The sequence below is a fragment of the Elgaria multicarinata genome, chromosome 7, assembly GCF_023053635.1.
Source record: "Elgaria multicarinata webbii isolate HBS135686 ecotype San Diego chromosome 7, rElgMul1.1.pri, whole genome shotgun sequence".
NCBI classification, from domain to species: Eukaryota; Metazoa; Chordata; class Lepidosauria; order Squamata; family Anguidae; genus Elgaria; species Elgaria multicarinata.
In genome coordinates, this window is record NC_086177.1 from 62731003 (window position 1) to 62753541 (window position 22539).

Consider the following 22539-nt stretch of genomic DNA (forward strand, 5'->3'; position numbering starts at 1 on the left):
GAAAATTCAAAATCCCTGCAGATACAGAGCGCAGCCCACCATGGCTTAGCCGTGGTGGGCTGTTCAATCATGTGAACCAGCCCAATGATATCTAAGATTCAGTTCAATAGTCTTGGATTATGTTACAAGTCCTGAATGCATTGGATTAATCTTGCTTATGGCTATTTTGATCGTGTGAAAGTGGGACATTATAATAAATAGCAGAGCACTTTTATACATGTCTATTCAAAAGTAAGCCCAATTGAGTTCAATTAGACTTACAGGTGGGTATAGGATTGCAGCCTAAAAGAATCTTTAGAATGCAATCCTACACCTATCTACTCAGAAGTAAGTTCCATTGATTTCAATTGTGTTTATTCCCAGGTAAATGGGTATCGAATTGTAGCTTAAATTGAATTTGTATTTTATATCACTCTAGAATAGATCTGATCTGATATTATGATTGGCACTCCACAGTGCTAAATACATTTACTGAGAACTTCAACTCCAATCCAATCCTATGCACTCTTCTTAGGAAGGAAGGAAGTTTACTTAGTACTTCCAATTTAAATTACTCCCTAGCAACAGTACATAGGGTTGTAGTGCATAAGATTCTTCACCTGTTAACACCAGCAACATTCCAGCAGCCTGCAGCAGATGAAGATGAGGTGGGTCATTCTATTAGCCTTGCTGAAAAACCACTTGCAGGGGCTGATTTATTTTTGCTGATTGTATGTAAAGCCACTCCAGGAGCCTTTTTGGCTGAGGAGGATAAAAATGCTTTAAATAAACAAATAATTTGTATCACCCAATGAAATTGTAGTAGGTTTGGGAAAGTCAAAAAGAAGTATAGAATGCACAACTTACAAAATTCATTTGTGCAAGATGTGGTGTCAGCCCCAAGCTTAGATGAATTTTTAAAGGATTCAACAAATTAATGGAAAGTAGTTCCTATTTAGCCCAAGTTATTATACAGCAGGAATGGCAACTTGTGGTCTACCAGATGTTGCTGGACTGCAACTCCCATCATATCTCACCATTGGTTATGCTGGCTAGAACTGATAGGAGTTCCGATCCAACCACACATTGTCCATTCTGACATTCAACATTTCACAAGGGTAATATATTTTCCTATTTATAACTATCAGGCAAGACTCAGAAGCAATATTTGCCTGCTGCAAGAGACTCAACCTAGAGCAAATAGACCTCTAGATGCCTCCTAAGGGGTGATTAGAACATAGTTAACAAGATACAAATAGTTCACACAAGGCTCATTCAAATAGTAGCTTCCTGCATTGCTTTAGTCCTAAATCAGATGTGTACAAACCAGTTTTCTCTCTCTCACACACACACACACACTCACGGAAACACTAAGACTGAAGGCCGTGATGTTCAAGCTAGTATCTCGTATTGAGATGCTCCACACATCAGCTCTTACAGATGAATCCACGTAGGGCCTGTTCCCACAACTGGATTCCACTATGTGCAAGTGAGGAAATGTTAGTGCCAACTGGACTATGTACAATGACAGCCAGCAGACATTTACGTGATTATGACTTTTGTTAACTGTAACAATAATGAAGTAGCTGTGCCTCTAACCATGTTCTGACTGGTTTGTAATGTTTCTGTATGTGGGTGGTCAAGGACTGTTGCAAATATTCAGGGAGAACACAGTGCTTATGAATAGAGCTTCTCATGTTTGGCAGAATACAAGCAGGGGAATTTTAAAAGCAATTTGAGGGTCAGTGGGGGCAAATCCCTGAACAGCAAATGGCTGAAAAACCCCAGAGGCAAAATCACATAAAATTGTATTAGATGGTAAGGGATGTGGGGCGTGGTGCTTTTCCTTTTTTCAGGGTGGGGCGAGTAAAGATATTTGTCATTTATCTGGTTTTAATCTTGTAGATTATGTCATCTTTCTTTTAAGACATACAATCATCTCATGCAACTTATGATCTGGTTAAGAAGATAAAGATCAAAAGTTAGAATGTTAAAAGAAGATACTTCAGTTATAATTAATACATAAATTACTTTGCAACAGTGTCACCTTTTATTTCTGAGCTGTAAGAATATACTTCACTATATGAATAACTTCTTCAGAAGAATAGCATGTCACTTTAAACCCCACATCCCCAAATCAGGAAACTTGATTGGCTTTGAAATGTAAATACTGTAGATGCATGGAATACATGTTTCTTTGAAACAGAGCTTTTCACAGTTTCAGTCAACATATTCTGAAACATATTGAAGCAATTAGTGATAGAAGAAATATACTGTGAGGATAAGATTCTGGGTAATTATTAAAATCTAGCATTTAGTTATTTTTAAAAAGGGGGGAAGGTCAAAGCTTCTACATGAAATGTTAATCAAAATATGGAGAAGTCCAAATACAATGAATTGAATATCACTTGCAATATCAAAGGTAAAGTCAGATTCTGAATTTTAACTAAGCACTTGCCAATACCATTTTGGGTATATAGTTTTAGATCCTTGCCCCAAACCTCTCGGTTTACAAAATAAGGGAGGAAATTAATGTGGGGCAACTAGTCAAATTGTTTTCCACCTGCAGCCAACTTGCAACCCAACCTAAAATGCTGCATTAAGTTCAGCAGTTTTGCAAATGGCCTGGTAAATGTAGATTGAGTAAGCCTTATAATGAATACATGTGTCAATATTGCATATATCTTGTCATGGGTTCACAACAGTTTGTTTATGGGAAGTGACCATGCCTTCCCTCCATCTAGTGCTTTTTTGTCTGGATTTTTAAAGAATGCCAGTACATAAAAGTTACTTTTGCTCATTTTGTTTTTCTTAGAGTATGCCATGAAATATAGTAATTTACAGTGTGCTATGTAAAGACAGTAAACACTTTTAAAATAGAGATTTTTAGTTCTATTTCCCTTGTAAAACACTCCATTTTGCATGCTCTCTTCCTGTTCTAAGTAGACATTTGGGTTTCATGAATTCTGTGCAACCATGAGCCATGAAGCAGATTATTCTTTACTGGCCAGTTTTAATAATTATGACTGATATATGTTTTCTTAACATAAATAATGGTCGCATAATTGCTGAAAATAGCAAAATAATTTTAATATTTCTGAAATGCTAAATGAGTGGACACAGCCAGGAAGCTATAAAAGCAATATTATCTTTTAATATGCATTAAAATCCTTTCACTTCCTAAAACAGCCTAACAGGTTTTTATTCTAATTGGTGAGTGTGACCTAATGGCCAGTTGTTTGAATGATTGACCTATAAAGGCCACAGCCCACAAACCTTTATTACTTGCTATATTATACTCTCTTGTAATATCCCTTATAGACTTTTCTTCCTGTCCTTGCTATAACCTCAGGAAAGGAATCATATCACATCACTGAAGTTTAGATTAACTCTCTACTTTTAAAAATGTATTATTATTGGCCGATATAAACTACCACAAAATACATTGCATTAATATGGGTTTTATTACAAAAATAGTATTTGTTTATTATTTACATCACTTCAATACTTCCCATTATCAATAACGTCTCTGGGTGGGGCCCAGAAAAAAGTCCATAAAAGATAAAGTATAAAACTAGAAACAAGTTTAAAAAGCATTAAAATAACTGAAAGTGCAAGATTAATGTTATATGTATATACAGTCCTATGCTTATATGTTTTCTTTATGAATCACTTAATATACCAATTATTATTTGAATTGTTATCTAAGATGGGGTTGATTGTGCAAATACTTCACCACTAACTCAATTCCCCCCAAAATGGCATAGCTTTAAATCCAAAGTTGTGCAAGAGGACTTCCCCTTGCTTTCCTTCCCACTGCAAATCCCCGTGCACCTTCCAAATCTGATCTGGTCTGGAGAGTCCCTCAACCCTCCAGAGCAGACTTGGGGAGAGGGAAATCGTTCCGCCACTGGTTTTCAATTTGCTGATGGACAGTAATGGCTACATACAACCCACAGTGACCCAGTTCAGGGTATCATTCCCAACTTTATTGTCTGTGAAGTGTTCCTCCATTGCCTCTTCTCTTACACACTGGCTTCAGTGCAAAGATCTTGGTTTGTATTATGCCAGAGTTTTCCATTACATCTGAAGTATGTCAGTTAACAAATAGGAATCTAAACTAGGATATGATCTTGGCTTATCCCCCCCCCCCGCCCACCCATTTTGTTAACATCAACGCAGCGAGGTGATGTTTGCCCTGTCCTGGACGGGGTTGCACTCTCCCTAAACGATTGGGTCCATAGTTTGGGGGTGCTCTTGGATCCAGAACTGTCACTTGAGGCACAGGTGAACTCAGTGGCAAAGAACACCTTTTATCAGCTTAGGTTGATATACCAACTACGCCCTTATCTGGACAGAGATAGCCTAGCTACAGTTATCCATGCTCTGATAACCTCTCGTTTGGATTACTGCAGTGCGTTGTACGTGGGGCTGCCTTTGAAAACGGTCCGGAAGCTTCAGCTGGTACAAAACAGGGCAGCCCGTTTACTAACAGGGACTGGCCGGCGAGATCACATTATGCCAGTCCTTTTACAACTTCATTGGCTGCCGGTCCAGGTCCGGGCTTGATTCAAAGTGCTGGTATTGACATTTAAAGCCCTAAACGGTTTGGGGCCAGGTTATTTGAAGGAACGCCTCCTTCCATATGTACCTGCCTGGACCTTAAGATCATCTACAGGGGCCCTTCTTCGTGAGCCCCTGCCAAAGGAAGTGAGGCAGGTGGCTACTAGGAGGAGGGCTTTCTCTGCTGTGGCACCCCAATTGTGGAATGAGCTCCCCAGAGAGGTCCGCCTGGCGCCTACACGGTACTCCTTTCATCGCCAGCTGAAGACCTTTTTATTCTCTTGGTATTTTAACTCTTAATTTTAACTTAAATTTAAATTTTACTGTTCTAACTCTGTATTTTACTCTTATATCAAATTTGCTGCGTGGTTTTATCCTGGTTGTGCTTTTTATACTGTATTTTGTATTTGTGCTTTTAACCTGTTGGTTGTTTTATTATGGTTTTAATTTTTGTGAACCGCCCGGAGAGCTTTGAATATTGGGCGGTATAAAAATGAAACAAATAAATAAATATAACCAACATTTAGCCAGAATCCACCCGTTTGGAAGTAAGGGGTGGGGGGAAGCTCGCACACAACAGGAGGAAGGGAGTGGGAGGGAGAAGTTTATGATTCATGGTTTATGAATCTCGGAATTATTGTCCAAATTGGTTTTTATGGGAATGTCTCTCACACAATAAAAAGAATGCATTCAGCATTAAGAAAAGAAAGATGCCTGAATTATATTGGAAAACTGTAACTGTTTTGTCCTACCAAGAAATGAAAACAAAACAAACAATGGATAGGGCCCCACAAAAGGAAAAATACATAAGGGTAAAATCTAAATTTTCTGATGTTGTTTGTGTATCCTTTGATGCTTGAAGTAATCCTGTGAGTGAATACTACCCAGCCAGCATAACAGTAAAACAATAAAACAATATGGCCAGTATCCAAGTGGGTCTAACTGCTAATGTAACTAGCAGTGGGGTATAAACCACTCGTGCATAGCACTAATACCATTGCACATGCTGTTGGAGTTGTGCTAAAGTAAACATTACACTATCACAGCATAATTTACATTACCGGTTGTACCCAATTGGATACTGCCCTATGTTTACCTGACAGACTTAATAAAGATTGTTGGTTAATAGGGCTGCTCTAACTTAATAATTTTTAGGAAACTGATTCAACACTGAGTGCTACAAAATTTTACTATAGGCCATTCCACAAATTCATGGAATTCATTTGAAGAACTGTCAGCACACACTTTATAGTGGATGCCACATCCTCAGCTCTCTTTTCCCTCCATGCAAGGGAGCCACAGCAAGCAGAGCATATTTTCCACTTTATTTCTCCCCCACCCCCGTTGGCCCATTGAGGGATGGAAGGCACTGCAATAGGAAGAGGAGAAAATTGAAGGATCTGGTCAGGTCCCAGAGGAAGGTACAAAGATCCCTAAATGGCCATCACTTATTGATTAGAATTCTATTTTAAACCCCAGTCATAGCATTAATGTCACTGATTAAGTGATCAATGCTTTCAGACCTAGCATAATTGACTTTTTCAAAAGCAAACAGCCCAGTGCTAACAGTTTCACTATACTGAAATCATTGTGCCTCCACAGCATTTGGCTATGATTCTAAAAACACTCACTCATAATTGCAATGTATTTCCTCTGCATCGTTTTCTGTTGTGGGTTGCCTTAAAATCCACTAAACACAACAGATCTCAATTAACAAATGTTCAATTATTACCTACCTAGCCTTTGGAACAATATATTTAAAAATGCAAAACATCTTGCATTGTTACCAGTGGAAGACAACATCATCTGGACCACCCCACCCCCATAACATTTAGCGAATGAGGCAGAGTGGTTGCGGGGGTGGGGGAGCCTCATCTGGAGCAACCAATGTCTTTTGGATGTTAGCACCAGGGCTCGTCCAAGCCATTTAGCTTCCTGAGACAAAGAAGAAGGTGGTGCTCCCTGCCTTCCCACACTCCATGTAGAGGATCTGAGCAGATTGGTAGTTGAAACTTACTTCAATGCTGACAATAGGATGGTGTCCCCTGCTACACCTGAGGGAGCAAGCTAGTTTCGGTGGTGCTCAGGGGACTCAGGCGATGGCTGATCAACACCCCCCACCCCCAGCATCCACCTCAGGTGTCTGCCCTGCCCCACTGTATCTACCTCACGTGGCAGCCTCACTCTGCTTCATGGTAGGGCTGGTCCTGGGTCACACTAGGAGCTTTCTGCCTGGAAGCATTCCATGCAACTGTCAAATGATGTTTGGAATGGCATTGAAATCCTCCCTGTGTTGACTCGCTAGATTTCCATGTGTCTTGTTTTGTAGCAAAATCGGTGCACTTTTTTTTTTTTTTTTTTTTGCTGCTGCAATTGCAGCAAATTTGGCAGCAGTGGCTGCAAAAATGGCCAGGGGGGGAGTACATGTAAGCTGCATGTCGCCCATCCCTTCATAGGAGTACACTTAGCCCTTTCAAGGCAACTCACAGATATATTAGGACCTAAACACATGAAGTTGAGAAGGGGAAGCTGAGTTAAGCAGAAGCAGCACAGTAAGAATGAATGCCTAGGGGGAAAGCTGGCCCCATGCACAGAAAAAGGTATGTACAACCTGTAAGAGGCTTCAACCCTTCCCTCTAGATTTCAGCTGATTCCATGGGAGGAGGGAAATTGTTGGGATCTTACTATTCTGACAAACACATCCCAGGACAGGGGGTCCACCAGGATGGCTGAGGGCGGGGAATCTTGCGGGATTTACCAATGTGTCCCTACTGTGTCCGTTTATTTCTGTGGCCATTTGATGGGATGGCGGAGCGGGCTACTTCTATCGTTTTTCTAGGAATAAGTGAGTGCTCCTGACTGCATCGCTACCTCGGCTCACCTGTTCCCCTCTCTAGGCGGCTTGGGGAAAAGATCGAGACCGCAAAGGTGGCGAAGGCTGCAAGGAGGAACCGCCGCCCGCCCTCTCCCTCTGGGTGGCCCAGCGGGAAGACACCCGGCGAGAGGGTCGAGCGGCCACCGAGAGCGCCCAGTGAGCTTACAGAGGCAGCGGCCGCTCCCAGCTGCCGAAGCACCTCGCGACTGTGATGCGCGGAGCAGCCACCACCTCCGCTTGCTCGATCGCGCTCGCTTTCTGGGCAACACGACAGCTGGGGCTGAGGGTGAGGGAGGGACACCAAAGTGATCTTGCCGAGACGACCTCGCAAAACCTGGAACCGATCCTTGTTGGGAGTACAGAAAGATCGTTACTTTCTAGTTGCTACCGCAGACTACAAATCCCAGGAAGCAAGATGCTGCTTTGCGAGGGGCATGGGAGGGAAACGAAACACCCAGCCCGGGCGCATTGCACATTGGGACATGTAGTTTTCACTTCACTGCTTCCCCCTATACGTAAAGCGAAAAAGGGAGGAGAGGGAACGGGGAGAGAGAAAGGGACGGGAGTGGGTCGAAGAGAGGGTCTCCAGAAGCTCTCGCGAGATCTGCGGGAGTTCTTTCTTTTCCTCTGTGTCTCGTGCGGTTTGCTCGCGAGCACGGCTGCCTCGGCTGGGATGTTTTGTGCAGTCGCCATTCCCTTGTGTGACGTCATAGTGCATTGTTGTGACTTGCGTAGCGGAGCATCCCTCAAGCTGTCAGCTGTGTCGCCGCCGCGGGAGCGCGAGCCCGAGCCGGCCCAGCCCTCCGCCTCCTTGTCGTCCCCCCGCCCCTCCCTCAGGGGTTCTCGAACTCCACGTCACCGTATCATTGTCTGTGCGGGACCCTCGGGCTCCCCCTCCCTCCTCCTCCTCCCCCCGCCCCGTCCCTGCACGTTCCATCCCGCCCCCGCCCCCCATAGAACCATCTCAATGAGATGCAAACATGAAAGACAAGAGGAAGAAGAAGGACCGCACCTGGGCCGAGGCTGCCCGCCTGGTAGGTGCGACCGGAGCTTTGTGCGTGCGGCGGCAGCGGCGGCGGCGGGGTCCGCCAGGGCGGCTGCTGAGCCCGGGGCGAGTCGGGGAGGCGCCTAGCGCAACCCGCTCCCGACCCCAGCGCCCCTTGCATTGTTGCCGTCGGCAGGGGATGCTGGAGTGTGACCGCTCTGTGCTGCCTGCCGGCGGGCCAGCCCACCCGAGTTCCTCTGGAGCTTCCCGGGAGTGTTGGAGAGATGCGGGACGAGACGGGAAGCCGAGGCTGCTGCTGCGTTCTCGCGCTGGAACAATGTTCCGTGCAGAAGTCTGCGCCTCGGGTCTTCTCTGGGAACTACTTTGTTCGTGGACTGCCTGCATGCCACGTCCCAGAGTGAGGTAGTTCACCAGGGAAGAACCTCCGATGTAAAGAGGCCGTGCAGTGAAAGGGGTGGGTGGGGGGAGTTAACCTACTAAAACACTCACAGGACTGGGGTTCCTCATCTTCTCCGAGGAGAGGTGTGGAGTCTTTCCTCGCCCTCTGCCTACTCGCTTGGCATCAGACCATAAGCACTCCTGCTTATTGGGGTGGGTGGGTGGTAATCCTCCAGTGATTTGGAAGGTGAATGAAGGGGGCGGATTTCCTCCTCACCTGGGCAGTGACTACAGTGAGGGGCAGTTTAACACATGGGGTCAGAGAGAGAGAGAGAGAGGCTGCAATCCCACCCACCCCCGTCATAACTCCTTCATAGTGGTTTCATTCATTATCGTTGGGACTGGGATGTGTGTGTTGATGACAGCCTGGAGTTGGGGTGCTACTTTCACCCAAATTATGGGGTTTACAATGCCGTGTCTGTGCTCATTTCATTTGTATGTGTGTGAAAACAAAATTGGAATTTTTCATGGGGCACCTCCCTTTGTAATGACACATGTGTAACAGAGTAGTTTCTGTGTAATGATGTGGGAAATGCCCTCTCTAGTTTTGTGTATGTGTAACACCCAGGTTAACTCCCATAGCATGTCTGGATATAATAACCAGTGTTAACTCTGTTTTGCTAACACAAAGCGCCTAGAGAATTCCTCCGTAACACGTTTATAAAAATAAGAGGAATATCCATGACCCCTACACACTTTCCCATCCCACAGAAAGAGATGGTATGTCCCTGGCCAAAATGTCAAAAAAATTGCCTCCTCAGTCTCTCCCCTCTAATCCTTATCTATTGGTGAAACCACATATCCCAGGATTGTACCCACATCCTGGCATGCTTGTGTTAAATGTTGAGAGGTTTGCTTGTACATCAATAGAATTTATCCAAGGTTTCCTGCCACCCTTTTCAGAAAATACCCAATTATCCTATTCCTCAAAAGCCAGATGTGTTTCTAAGGACACCAGTATTCATCATCAAAATAAATCTCTCTCTTCTTTTCCACCTGTTTCTGTGTGTATTGATGTACTGCATGTTTTAAAATTTGTTTTCAGTCTTGGGATCGTGTGCGTTATATTTAGTCTTGGAATCGTACAGTCCTGTTTACACTTGTCTGGAAGTAAGTCCAATTTAACTCAGTGGGGCTTACTTCTGAGTAGACATGATAGGGTTGTACTGTAAACTGGCCCTGCAATATTACTGCATGTACTGCAGTGTGTGATGCTGTAGAGTATTCTGTATTTTATGAAGTTTTACTCCTGGTTCCACGCAGCTATTTAAATGGAGTAGGCACAACTTGATAAATCAGCTGCTCGCTACGTACTTAGTGTTAAGAAGTGCTTGCTTTTACTCCCTTCCTTTTGATACTTGGCTAGTGTATCTGTGATGACATTCATATTTCGTTGCTGTGTCATGTCCACTGCAGAGCACATTCTTTTTGAAAATATGTTTTTGTATGTATTCTACGGGACTGTAAGGCACTGATCTAAGAATGACATACCCTATTTCTTCAATTCTAAGACACACTTTTTTCCCCATATAAACATCTCTAAAAATGGGATGTGTCTTAGAATCGCGGGTGTGTCTTAGGGTTTTTTTTTTCCTGTTGGTGGTACTGACATTAGTGTGCGTCTTACAATTGATGGCGTCTTACAATCGAAGAATTACGGTATATAAACATACTACACTATAGCCATTAGTACTAGTGCAGCCTGTGCATCATGTTATGATATGAACCTGACCTTTTGTATCTACCATAGGCATGTAGAAGATCTGTAACACATCATAGTTGTAACTGTGCAATGCAGTTTCATTAGATGCCACACATCTGGGGAAAACATAAAACAATATGTGTTCAGCTCAAAACATTTACAGTGCAATTGTATTTTTGCTTACCTAGGAGTAAACCTCATTGTGGGACTTGCTTCTAAGTAAGCATGCATTTGATGGATTGTGCTGTAAGTTTTACCATTGTGTTTCTGTGGTTCCTTTTTAAATTACTGAATGTGCAGTAATTCACCAAAAGGTACTCGTTGTTGAACATGACAGGCATTGGCTATAGTTAAGATTCTTAAGCTACTGAGCTATACTAAAAGAAAAGCTTTTTAAAATATTGGTTTAGCAATAGCTTTTCCATGCTAACAAAAAGTTGCATTTGGTTACCTTACTTGCTTTCCATGTGCCCACAACAACAGGTTGACAAATAAATCTAAATGGGCAAGGAGGGCCATAGTGGTGGTGATTCCTTGTGTGAATAAAGGAATGTTTTAAGTCAGTGATGTAAAGACATGGTCCTCTTAAACAAGTGAAGAACTAGTTTGAAAGATGGGAGCCTCTTTTGTGCTTTACATAAGCATCCTTGTGCAGGCTGAACCTCACTCTGGATGAGAGCAGTGATGGTGTCGGACCTTGTATGCATGCTATACATGGGCCGTAGCTAGACCTAAGGTTTATCCCAGGATCATCCCGGGTTCGTCCCTGCCTGAGTGCTGGATGCCCTGTGTGGCACTTAGATGAACAGGTTTGACTCCCGGACAATCCTGGGATAAACCTTAGGTCCAGCTACGGCCATGGTAGCATTCCTCAAATGTCTCTAGCTTAGATCTCAATCAATTTGTAAGTTAGTTATGATGACATGAAATCCCATTGATTTCAGTGGGACCTCAGCACAACTAACTTGCTCTGTACAACCCCCTTCCAAGCTTAGAAGTTCTTCCATGCCCCCACTCAATCTAGAAACCCTACTGGGTATATCCATTCAACTCCTAAATGCTCTGTGCCTGCCTGCATAGCTCTTACACTTTCCCCTGCTTTCCTATTCCCTTTCCCTGTGGAACTTTGTTTCCAGCCTGTAATAAGTAGGCTCTCAACAGTCAGGGATATTAAAATCACCGGTAACATCTTCTCAGGAACTCAGTGGAATCACTGCCAACTCTTTGGGAAACCTCCTGCCCTTTGCCTATCAGATACACGCCAAACTGCTTGTGTGCCACATCCCTTCCTGCTGCTGCTGTGCTCCCCCCTCCCCCAACATTTATTAATCACTGCTTTGTGACATCTCATCCCATGTATGAGTGTCACATTGGGTTTCTTAGGGATTTGTGTGGCTGAAAGAGAGTTGCATGCAGAACTTTGGTTATTGGGTGGTCTAAGTGTAGATAATAGTAATGGAAGACATGGGGCTGTAGTTTAGTGTAGACGTCTTTAAAAAAAAATTGGCTAGTGGGAACATTTGGAATTTTGAGAGTATGTTATGGGTGTTCTCACAAAATGGCTGCCGGTGTTGCCAGTCAGAAAACACACATTTCCCAGAAGGCAAACTGATGAGGATAAAGACAAGTAACTTGCCCAAGAACCTAAGTACAAGGCAGAGATGGGGGTCTAAGCTCCAAATTGGGTGTGTGTGCCATTTTGAGAACACAGTTTTCTGCTTCAATACCCATTTCACAAAAGGCAAACTGATGAAGCTCAGAGATAAGAAATTGAGTACAAGGAAAATGCCAAATCACTTATTTGCCTCCATAAAGCCCAACCAAATACCAATTTCACAGGAGGCAAATTGATGATGCTTAGAAAACACACAGAAGCAAAATACTCATCCATGTTAAAAATAAACAAACCCAGGCAACACTCATACACACACACACACACACACACACACACACGCAAATGAACCAGCTGACACATACACCATGTGAAAACAAAAACAAGCCAAGCAAAACACATGCACAGCACAGGCAAAACAACCCGTTCCTTTCCTCCTGACCTCCCCATCCACCCTGTATTCTTTGCAACATATTCCTCAAGCAACATTCTGGGATGCAGTTGCCTTCCATTTTTATTTTCTAAGAACGCCATTGGGGTTGGCATGGCACTGGGGGATGACATTTTGCTTTGCAGCATGCCAGCCTCCCAGCTTAAAAAAAACCAATTACGTATGTAAAAATACAAATCAGGAGAGGTAGGTAGGGAGCCTGGTGGCATGAAGAGAAGTATCTGTGGGTTCAGGGGTGCCAGTGGGCACCACATTGGGAACCTCAGGCTTAGTGATAGAACACATGCTTGGCGTGTATAGAGCTCACATAGAGAGGTTTATCAGACTAGCATTTTATCGCATGTTCATTATTGCCCAATTACAGATGTGCACATGTTCTCTAGATGACGACGTCAGCCTCCTGCTCCTCCCGCTCATTTTTCCATCGCAAAATAGACCCCTTTTAATCTGACTTTTTTAAAAAAAAAAACACACCAATGTGCTGTGATCTGTTTTGTACTGAAAAAGCATCATGATAAAAATGGCTCCTGAATGGGCCACGTGGTCTTTGTTTACTTCCTCTTTCCCCTCCGGGCAGAAAGAGGAAATAATGGGGGACAAAAGTGGGGGCAGCGAAGCGATGGTAAGGAAACACAATTTCCCCCATGTGATGACACTCTTAATCCTTGCATCTCTAATTAAGAGCTTATTGACAGAAGAGTTAGGATGCTCTTATGCCACAAGTGTTAGCTCTACTGTTGCCAGTCAGTTTTGAAATACTGACCTAAATGGATCCTTCGTCTGCACCCTGATACATCCCACAACAGAACATCCAGCAATCTTCCATCCCCGTTAATTTTGATTTACAAAACATGAGAGAATGTAGTACAGACTTTTAAACAGATATATATGTGAAGTTTAGCTTGACTGACCTCACCCACCCAGGACGAAGGCAAGACCCTTCACAATAATTGAAGCCATATGATAGAAAATCAGGGATGGTATATAATGCTGCTTCCGCTTGCTCGGGTTTTGTAGTTGTATTAGAAATTAATTTGCAATGTTTTAAGGCAGGATCACTGTATAAAGTGTTTGCCAGTAGGCATCTGGTGGTTTACTATTCTGCTCTCTTGGGGTTCATCAATAATTTATTTCAGGCCATATTGAATCAATTTCTGTTCCAGTGACAAGTAAACAGTTTTGAGATTGATATGTTCTCAGGCAACGGTTCTTGCAATATCTTGATCAATTCTTGCATTACAAAATTATATGAGTACTGAATTAGCTGTAGTGATAGGGCAGATAAGCACACAAATTTAAAACACTTGTATATAGCAATACCTTTTTTTCATTCATTCTTTCTCTCTTTCTTGTACATAGCCACCCTGCATTAGTAGATTATTAAAGGATATAAAGTACTAAAAAATGGTAGTTGCATTTGTCAGTGCAGGTAGAACTCTGCCTTTTGATGTGTGCATCTACATTTTAATACATCTTCAAATGTCATCCAGTATATTTCCGCAGGATCTATAGCACAATTGGACAGCTGTTGAACATTAATCTAATTCTTTTCTGAGTAGCCTGATGTCATGTTTGCTCCACACCTCTCATTGTCTAATACATTTTTCTTTTTATTTTCTTTCTTGTAGTCCTCATTGATATAGTATTCTAGTACATTGCAGGTAAAAAAAGTACACCTTTACAGCTTTCTTTTGAATTAGGTCTTAGTCACATTTCATGTAGACCATAACAGAGACAGAAATTATAGTTCTTGTAAAGAACCGCCCAGGGAGCTTAGGCTGTTGGGCGGTATAAAAATGCAATAAATAAATAAATAAATAAATAAATAAGGAACAGTTCCTACTAGACAATCTTATCTTTAAGAGGCACTAACCATTTGCTTAAGGAAGAGCTGTATCTCAGTGGTAGAACTTGGGATGGGTGAAAAATTTGTTTGGTTCACATTTTAATGCAAGAATACCCCATTTGTAGCTCCTGAGAGTAAAGATGGAATGGAATGCATCTCACTGTGGAAATTCATACATTTCCAAGGCTTGCGATGAGTTTTGGATGTAAAAATTGCATAATAATAATAAAAAAATTTGGTACAGCGTGCACAATAAGAATGCACACATTTGAAAAATGTGCACAAAGACACTTTTCTCAATGGAAAAATGCATATTTAAACACTTACATTTTGAAGAATATGTACAGAAATACACACAAATTTCTGTGTGTGGGAAATGGAGGAGAAAGGATCACAATCCAATGCAAATCTGAGTCAGAATGAGCTTGGCTACGGAGAAATGAGAACCTCAGTGAGATTGAGCATGAAAGATTCACCCATCCCTAGTTACAGCCCATGTTTTGCATGCAGCAGTTGCCTGGTTCAATCCTTAACATCTCTTGGTAGACTGGGGAAAACTCCTGTCTGAAATCCTGAAGAACAAGTGCCAGTCAGTGCAGACAGTATCAAGCTAGATGGATCAATGGTCTGATTTGTTATAAGGCATCTTCCCTTGTTCTTGCCACCTGTATGACTTGCTGCCTAGAATCATAATACATTACCATAGTGTTTACACTCATAAGCTTCATGTATATCAGACTGGAATAGGAGTGTGAGCAATGATGAAAAGCAGTGTGTGTGTCTGTGTCTGTGGGGAGAGTGGCAGAATCCAAAATATTGATGATACAAATCAATGTTTATGAAAATATCTGGCTTGGTTCGCATGTAACTACAACCCAGAGTATGGGTTGAGTATGGTTTGTCATTGAATTGAGGGTTCTTATGGAATCATGGTTTGCTGTTTCTTGTGAACCCTGTACTATAGTTTAATTATGGGTTGTTAATGACAAACAACACAGGAAGATAATCTATGGTTTGTTGTTGGGTTGTGAACCATGGGTTCTCTTCCCAGGTTGTTTGTAGTTAACAACACATAGTTAAACCACAGTGCAGGGTTCGCAAGTAACATCAACCCATGATTCAACAACAATACATGATTCAATGACAAAGCATATTCAACCTATATTCTGGGTTGTTACATGTCAACCAGGCCTAAACATTTATCTGTAAATATGTGTAAATTAGACACACCACTTGCTATTTACATTTTTGTTCAAAGAGATTTTTTTCTCTCTAGGTCAATGAACTCTAAAAGGAGAATCAGAAGAGGAGGCCTATCTTTAAACAAAGTCCTCTGTTTTTGTTTTTTGTATATTTGGAATATATGGAGAAGCTTTTAAAGCTATTCCCCTGAGGAAAAGCTGAAGCTTAAAACCCTTAAGATCCTTTCATAAATATTGATTTATGCCATTCTGAGGTTTTAGTATTTCTTGGTATCATTCTCTATTGTACTATCCTCCTAAGTTAATTCACTGTATTCTTGATGAGACAGCCAACCTTACATTTGTATTCTTGAACCTTTTGGTGACATCCTAGAATGCATATCCCAAAGGGATTTATAGCTGTGTTCTGCCAAGTGCTTTTAATAGGGTGTATTAGATGCTGTGCCAGCAAAACCTTGTAAAACATGCTGTTGCGCTAGCATTGTAAGTAGTTACAGGGATACAGAAATTTAGGATCGTAATTTCAATTTCGTTGTAGGGCACAATCACACTTTCTAGCATTTCGGTTCTAACGTGCAGTGCCATACCAAACCATCGATCAGACTTCCTTAAACATCTTAAATGTCTAGGCTTTGAATCATAATTTGTGGGGCTACACCTATGTAGTATTCAGGTTCCTCTTTCTCATTTCATTGCCTACTTTCTACCCTTTCTTCAGATTCCTCACCTCTGGGCTCAATTTCCCCTATCTTTCCTATCTTTATGGGAATGATGAAATGGCTGAAGTACTGTCTGGCTTAGAATATTCAGTTGTTAGAGGAACTAAAATAGTTTTCTCTCCAGATTCTTTGAGGGAATGCCAAGTTGTCAGTTTGGCTGGGATCAAAACATTGCAGTGCTGGCACTAACTTTAAGCAGAGTGAGGTGGCCACCTCAGGCAGTGAGGGAAAGGTAGTGGCCATTTCCCCTCAGCCCTCCAACTTTTCCATTCTCTTGAGTTGGGGCTCTGTCATTGGTGATGCTTGCTTGTTGCTGGTCTGGCCTGGCTGGCTTTCTCACTTAGTCACCTTCTCCCAACATGTCACAGACATTGCTGTTGGGAAGGCCCCTGACTGAGTGAATAGGCAGAGAAGCAGCCAGCATAAGCCGTGCACTTGAACAAGCATGGAGTATGCACTTACATTGGTCATCTAGCATGACACACACGGGTGCCACTGCTGCTGAACTGTAGCAATTGTTTGAGTGGGTGCTCAGCAGGTGCCAGGCAGAGTGGGTAGTGAGTGGGCAACAAGGTGTTGGAGACTTAGCTCTGTCTGTGTCACATGACCCAGTGATTCCTAAACTAGCCTGTTGCCATCAGATATGGTGGAGCATGCTGTCCCTTTGCCGGTGTGGAAGTAAGATTTAGCTGCCACTCCAATCAGCATCTGTTTACCACTGTTGTGTCTTTGCCATCACATTCTCTGCATCCATTCCCTCGCTGCCACTGCAATCACGTGGCTTGTGACAGTTGTAGTAAAGTTCTGGGCTTGAATGTGACCTGTGTGGGGCAAAGCCAGGAAGCCCTTAATCTCTGGTCTTCATATTTGCATTTGTAATGGTTCTTTTTCCTACTGTGTATGCACCACTTCTCGGTGAACTAGTTGCTCACATGCTCTGTGTGTGTGTGTGTGTGTGTGTGTGTGTGTGTGCAGTCCCATAGCTCTTACCGTCAAATGATCAAACCCTGTCAAACATTGGTCAGGATCACCTTGAAGAGTCTGGCTTTAGAAACTTCAACTGATCTTGTATGAAAGAACAAATTCTTGTGTCACCCAAGGTCTTCATAAATGTAAAATTGGCTGGGAGCTTGTGCTTCTATTTCAAGTGGGTTTCTTATATGATCCCCATGAACATAATGCCACCAGGGATGGAAACTGCCTAGCCTATAGAGCAAAGATTCTTTGGGAATATCCCAAGCTACATAGATATTTTGCTATAGAGATGCAACCCTATCCTGTGATAGGGTTCCCATTGAGTTCTGTAGGATAATGGCTTCTCTATCTGGGTTGCATGAGAGAGTGGTGATTTTCACCTGCAACGGGCACCTGCTAGCTGAAAGTGTTGTGGGGTTTTTTTTGCATTAATTTTCTTCACTAATAAGGCTGCTGGTGGTCACCTAGATAGATTACTTGTAGTCCAATGTGGTAGGTGACATAAACTTGAATAGAATGGATGTCAATGACCTTGGAGCTTCATGAGTATAGAGACCAAAGTATGTGATAAGCTGGGCAAATTGGTACCTTTCAAATGGTTTGGACTAAAACTCCCATAAGCCCCAGACAAGTATGATCCAGAGTGAAGTATTATGAGAGTTATAGTCCAAAGCATCTGGAAGGCACCTGGATTCCTGGCTGTAAACTGAGTTGTTTGGTCTTTGTCTGGAGACTGTGTTTACAGCTTTAAACGCTCTGAGGGAAGGAGGTGGATTCTGTACCAGTTAATCCATTCTACCATCTAACCCATCATCTACCATCCTCTCCTTCCTACTATGGGGCAAAATTAGAATCCTTCTGGTTCCATCAGGTAGGAGGAATATTTTCATTTGGATCATGTTATGATTTGTATTGTTTTGCAGTAACTATAGCGAGGTTCTGAAGAAGCTGCAGCAAAACAGGTGTAAAATCTGGAGTCCTGTTAAGTCTTATCTCGCTCAGCAATTTATTGCCAATTCATGAACTTGTCTTCTGTAACTTCACTCTGTTATGTATACATGTACACTGACGTTATAGTGATATGATGTTGCAAGTCTCAGTCCTGTTATAATTTCTTTCTAACTCTTATAAATTATCAGTTTTTTTACCCCACTGTTTTGGCTCTTGTGCAGTTGTGTGCTGTTTAGCATTGTTCTGCTGGGTCACTTGCAACTGCTGCCTCTGTTTGGGGACTACAACTCCCACCATCCCCAGCCAGGCAACCTATCAACATGCTTGCTAGGGATGTTTGGAGTTGTAGTCCAAAACATCTAGAGGGTGCCAGGCTGGGGAAGGTTGCATTAACAATACTACGTCCTTCAGTAGACCCCAAGCAACATTCCCTACAATATGGTAGGGAAGATTTTAATGCTTCTACATAATTAAAATAACTTATCATTTAAAAACACAATCATGTTTGTTAAACAGTTTGTAAAAAAATCCCAACACCCATTGTTGATGGCAAAGAGTTTGTGTGTGTCATTAATCTGCACACATTTCCCAATCAATATATCTGGTTGCTCAAACTCAAATGCTATTTCATCTCTTCTCTGTTTTGCTGAGATAGTCTAGTTGAACTAAATCATATAGTGGAAAGGGAATATTTCATGCTGCGTCTTCATATTTGAAGGCTACAAACGACACCAAAAATCAGTACCATAACTTATGTATAGCTAGAGCTTTGACTTTAATCCCTTTGACTTTTATCTCAAGTGTTGACTCGTACTACTATAAATAGAATTTAAACTATTGTGAAAGGAGTTCCATGCTGTTATAAAATGGGGATTTGATTTGACTTTGTTTAACTACACTAAGGACTTCTTTGTTTCTGGCTTAACAGAGACCTTCTATTATTTCCATATTTGTTCTAAGTTGATTCTCTTTTAGACATGTAGAAATGCTGCTGCTTCAGGAGGTTTTGATGGCCTTTGCCTTTGATCCATAATCAAGGCAGCTTTGAAGAACTGTGTTTTATTTTTTTATTTTTTGCCTTGGGGTTTTCTCTGATTTGTTTTATAAGACTATCTTTGTACTTGTCTTGGCGAATGTTTTAATTCTTTACAATTTGTGGCTGAAGAGATGTGGCCTTCCCTGTTTTTTAATTATTGTTTTTTTTGAGTGGGTGGGTTGTGATTCCTTTCCAGATATTTAATCTTAAACATGATATGTAAGTAATACAGACATGGAATTTTGTACTTTGAATGTGCATTCAGGTTCCTAACTCAGTCAAACGGTATATGGATTTGAGAAGACAAGCAGAACTTTCCCTATTCCCTCCTTATGGATTTGTGAGGTGCTGCTTTAGGTATGACTCTTTTTAGGACATTGCCCCAATGATGGGGTGGGGGGAGGACACCCTGGTGACTTTAAGCTAATGTGCAAGGAATGGGGAGGGGGAACATCCTGATAAGAGAGTAACTATTAGCTGGCTAAGTTGGTGCTTGCCCCATATTTGGGACATAGGCACAAGTGGTGTGCACACCTTAATACCTCAAGCAATAAGCACTGATTGAGGAGGGCATTGAGGAGGGATCCAGTACAGGATCCAGACCATAGGCGTGCGCAGCACATTTCATTAGGGGGTTCAGCCAGGGGTTGTTTTTTTTTAAGGTAAACATTGATTAAATATATAGTAATAAAGGACTTTTTTCCATTCATCAAACAAACAAAATAAACGAAAACTGAAGTAAACTGTATTTTTTTTAATTAACAAGTAATCTGTACTTTAAAAATACACATTTTAAAATGGAGACTCTGAATACTATTTTTTGCTGTAGTGATAACCAGGCATATATAAAGATACAGTCAATTTTCACCATCTTTAAATTTAATCAGATAATGACCTAATCCAAACTTACTAAAACAGATTCACATTTAAAACAGATTCTATCACATTAACAACAATGAGTGTCATCTTAAGTTCCAGCACCATACAGAGAATACACCATACATCACATGCCCTAATAATGATTTTAAAAGATTGCCCTGTGTGCTGCTGAGCAAAGAATTTGGAATGAGGTCCAGGAGAGAGACTTCTGGGGTGAATATAGTGAGGACGAGGGGTGGCTGTGAGCCTAGCGTAAGAGAGGTCTGGCTGGCAAGATTTGGAAAACTTGGGGGAGTGTAGGAGATCTGGAACTAGGGGCATCTCTGGAAGGCCGCGAAGGGGCTATTGGCAGAAAACAGGAGATGAAGGAGAAAAGAGAGGATGGGAAACCGTCAAAAGGGCACATCAGTCTTCTTTACTGATCAATTGTAAGCCGCTCCGGGAGACTTTTAGGCTGAGGTACGGGATAAAAATACTCTAAATAAAAATACTCTAAATAAAATAAGGGCAAAAGAAGAGGATTGGCGTAGGGGGAGCCCTGGGGAAAGAAGAGAGAGAAATGCCCCTATGTGTGGGGTAGAAGAGGGAGAGAGGGTGCAGACAGGAGAGGTATGAGTGTCCCGGAGGGGAAAGGAAACAGAGGTAATGTTTAGCCTTGAGGAGAAGCCTGAGGGGAGACATGATAACACTCCTCAAATACTTGAAAGATTGACACACACAGGAGGGCCAGGATCTCTTCTCGATCATCCCAGAGTGCAGGACACGGAATAATGGGCTCAAGTTACAGGAAGTCAGATTCCAGCTGGACATCAGGAAAAACCTCCTGACTGTTAGAGCAGTATGACAGTAGAACCAGTTACCTAGGAAGGTTGTGGGCTCTCCCACACTAGAGACATTCAAGAAGCAGCTGGACAACCACCTGTCAGAGATGCTTTAAGGTGGATTCCTGCATTGAGCAGGGGGTTCGACTTGATGGCCTTATAGACCTCTTCCAACTCCTTTATTCTATGATTCTATGAAAACAGTAGTGTAGATCCTGCTTGAGACACCTGGGCCCTGTACACCTAGGAAACCCAATGCATGTTGTTCAGTATCTAAATTATAGCCAGCTCTTGCCAGGGTTGGTCCAAGACATTTTGCTGCCCAAAGCGGAATAGCAAATGACATGACCCCCCACCCCACCCCCAAACTCACAGTGCCAAGCCAGTAAAGTCATTTTGGCACTTGAGGCCAGTGGACAACAGCTTATTATGCCATAATAAAGTTGTGAGTCTTCCAGATCTCACAGGATACTTTACAGCTTTTAAACACAAAAGAAGAAGAGGACTATGCCACAACCTGGCCTTGTGGGTCATGTAACCAGCAAGTACAGTCCAGAAAGGAAATCCAGACACAAGCAATTCAAGCCAAACCACACCACATACCCACATACTGTATAAGAAGTCCTACAATTCTCAGCATACCCCAGCCAGCCATGCTGGCTAGGGGATTCTAGGAGTTGAAGGACTTTTTTCTGTCTAAACATGCATAAAATTGTGCCTTTAACTTATCATGTCACACTAACAGGAATACAGGAATCAAATAGGATTTCCTATTTCAGTGGGACACACTTACTTAGGAGTAAGTACCATTTTGTTATAGGAAAGGATAATATATTTTTAATTAAAATTTAAAAATAACTATCACCTGGTACAGAGTTTTCCTATGGAAGACCTGGCTGGTTCACTGTTGTAATTATTTGATTGGGACTGAAGTAGAAGGGCACTAATTTTGCTGTACTTATTGTCTTTAAATATGGTTAAATATCCCAGTGTGGGATGTACTTATTGTCTTTAAATATGGTTAAATATCCCACAGTTACCTTGCTATTCTATTTCTACAATTCTTTTTCTCCTGTCCTTTCTTCATCCTCTCTTCATTTTCAGGCTGCATCTGGTGCACATTTACCTCAGAGTAAGTTTGATTGATCTCAGTGGGGCTTACTTCTGAGTAGACATACATAGGATTGTGCTGCAGCTCTGTTTTAAAGTGACACAAGAGACACACATACCATATTTACCAAAAGAATGGCTTGAAAAATAAATATTGTAGAGCTAGGAACAGTGTAGGCCCCTGACTGTAAGCCCCACCGCTGGCCGGCCTTCTCCCCCTCACCTCCTTCGCACGTGGTGCTCTTCTCTTCCTCCTCGTTGCTGCTGCCAGCTCTCCTCTGTGAGGAAAGCTGGCAGCAGGTCTCTTCCAGTGGTCTCTGTGAATTGGAAATGGGAGAGCAGCCCTTCTCCCCGAACATCTGTCTTTGCCCCTG

The 22539-nt window shown here is 42.2% G+C and overlaps 1 protein-coding gene across 1 annotated transcript in view; it reads left to right on the plus strand.

The window, feature by feature from the left end:
- Window positions 1-8396: 8396 nt before the first annotated feature.
- ASXL3 (ASXL transcriptional regulator 3) overlaps window positions 8397-22539 on the plus strand; it is a 123204-nt gene continuing 109061 nt past the window's right edge. Inside the window, exon 1 of the mRNA XM_063130684.1 lies at window positions 8397-8451. Coding sequence (XP_062986754.1) covers window positions 8398-8451 — 54 coding nt within the window. The 5' untranslated portion in view covers window position 8397. The remainder of the gene's footprint in view (window positions 8452-22539) is intronic.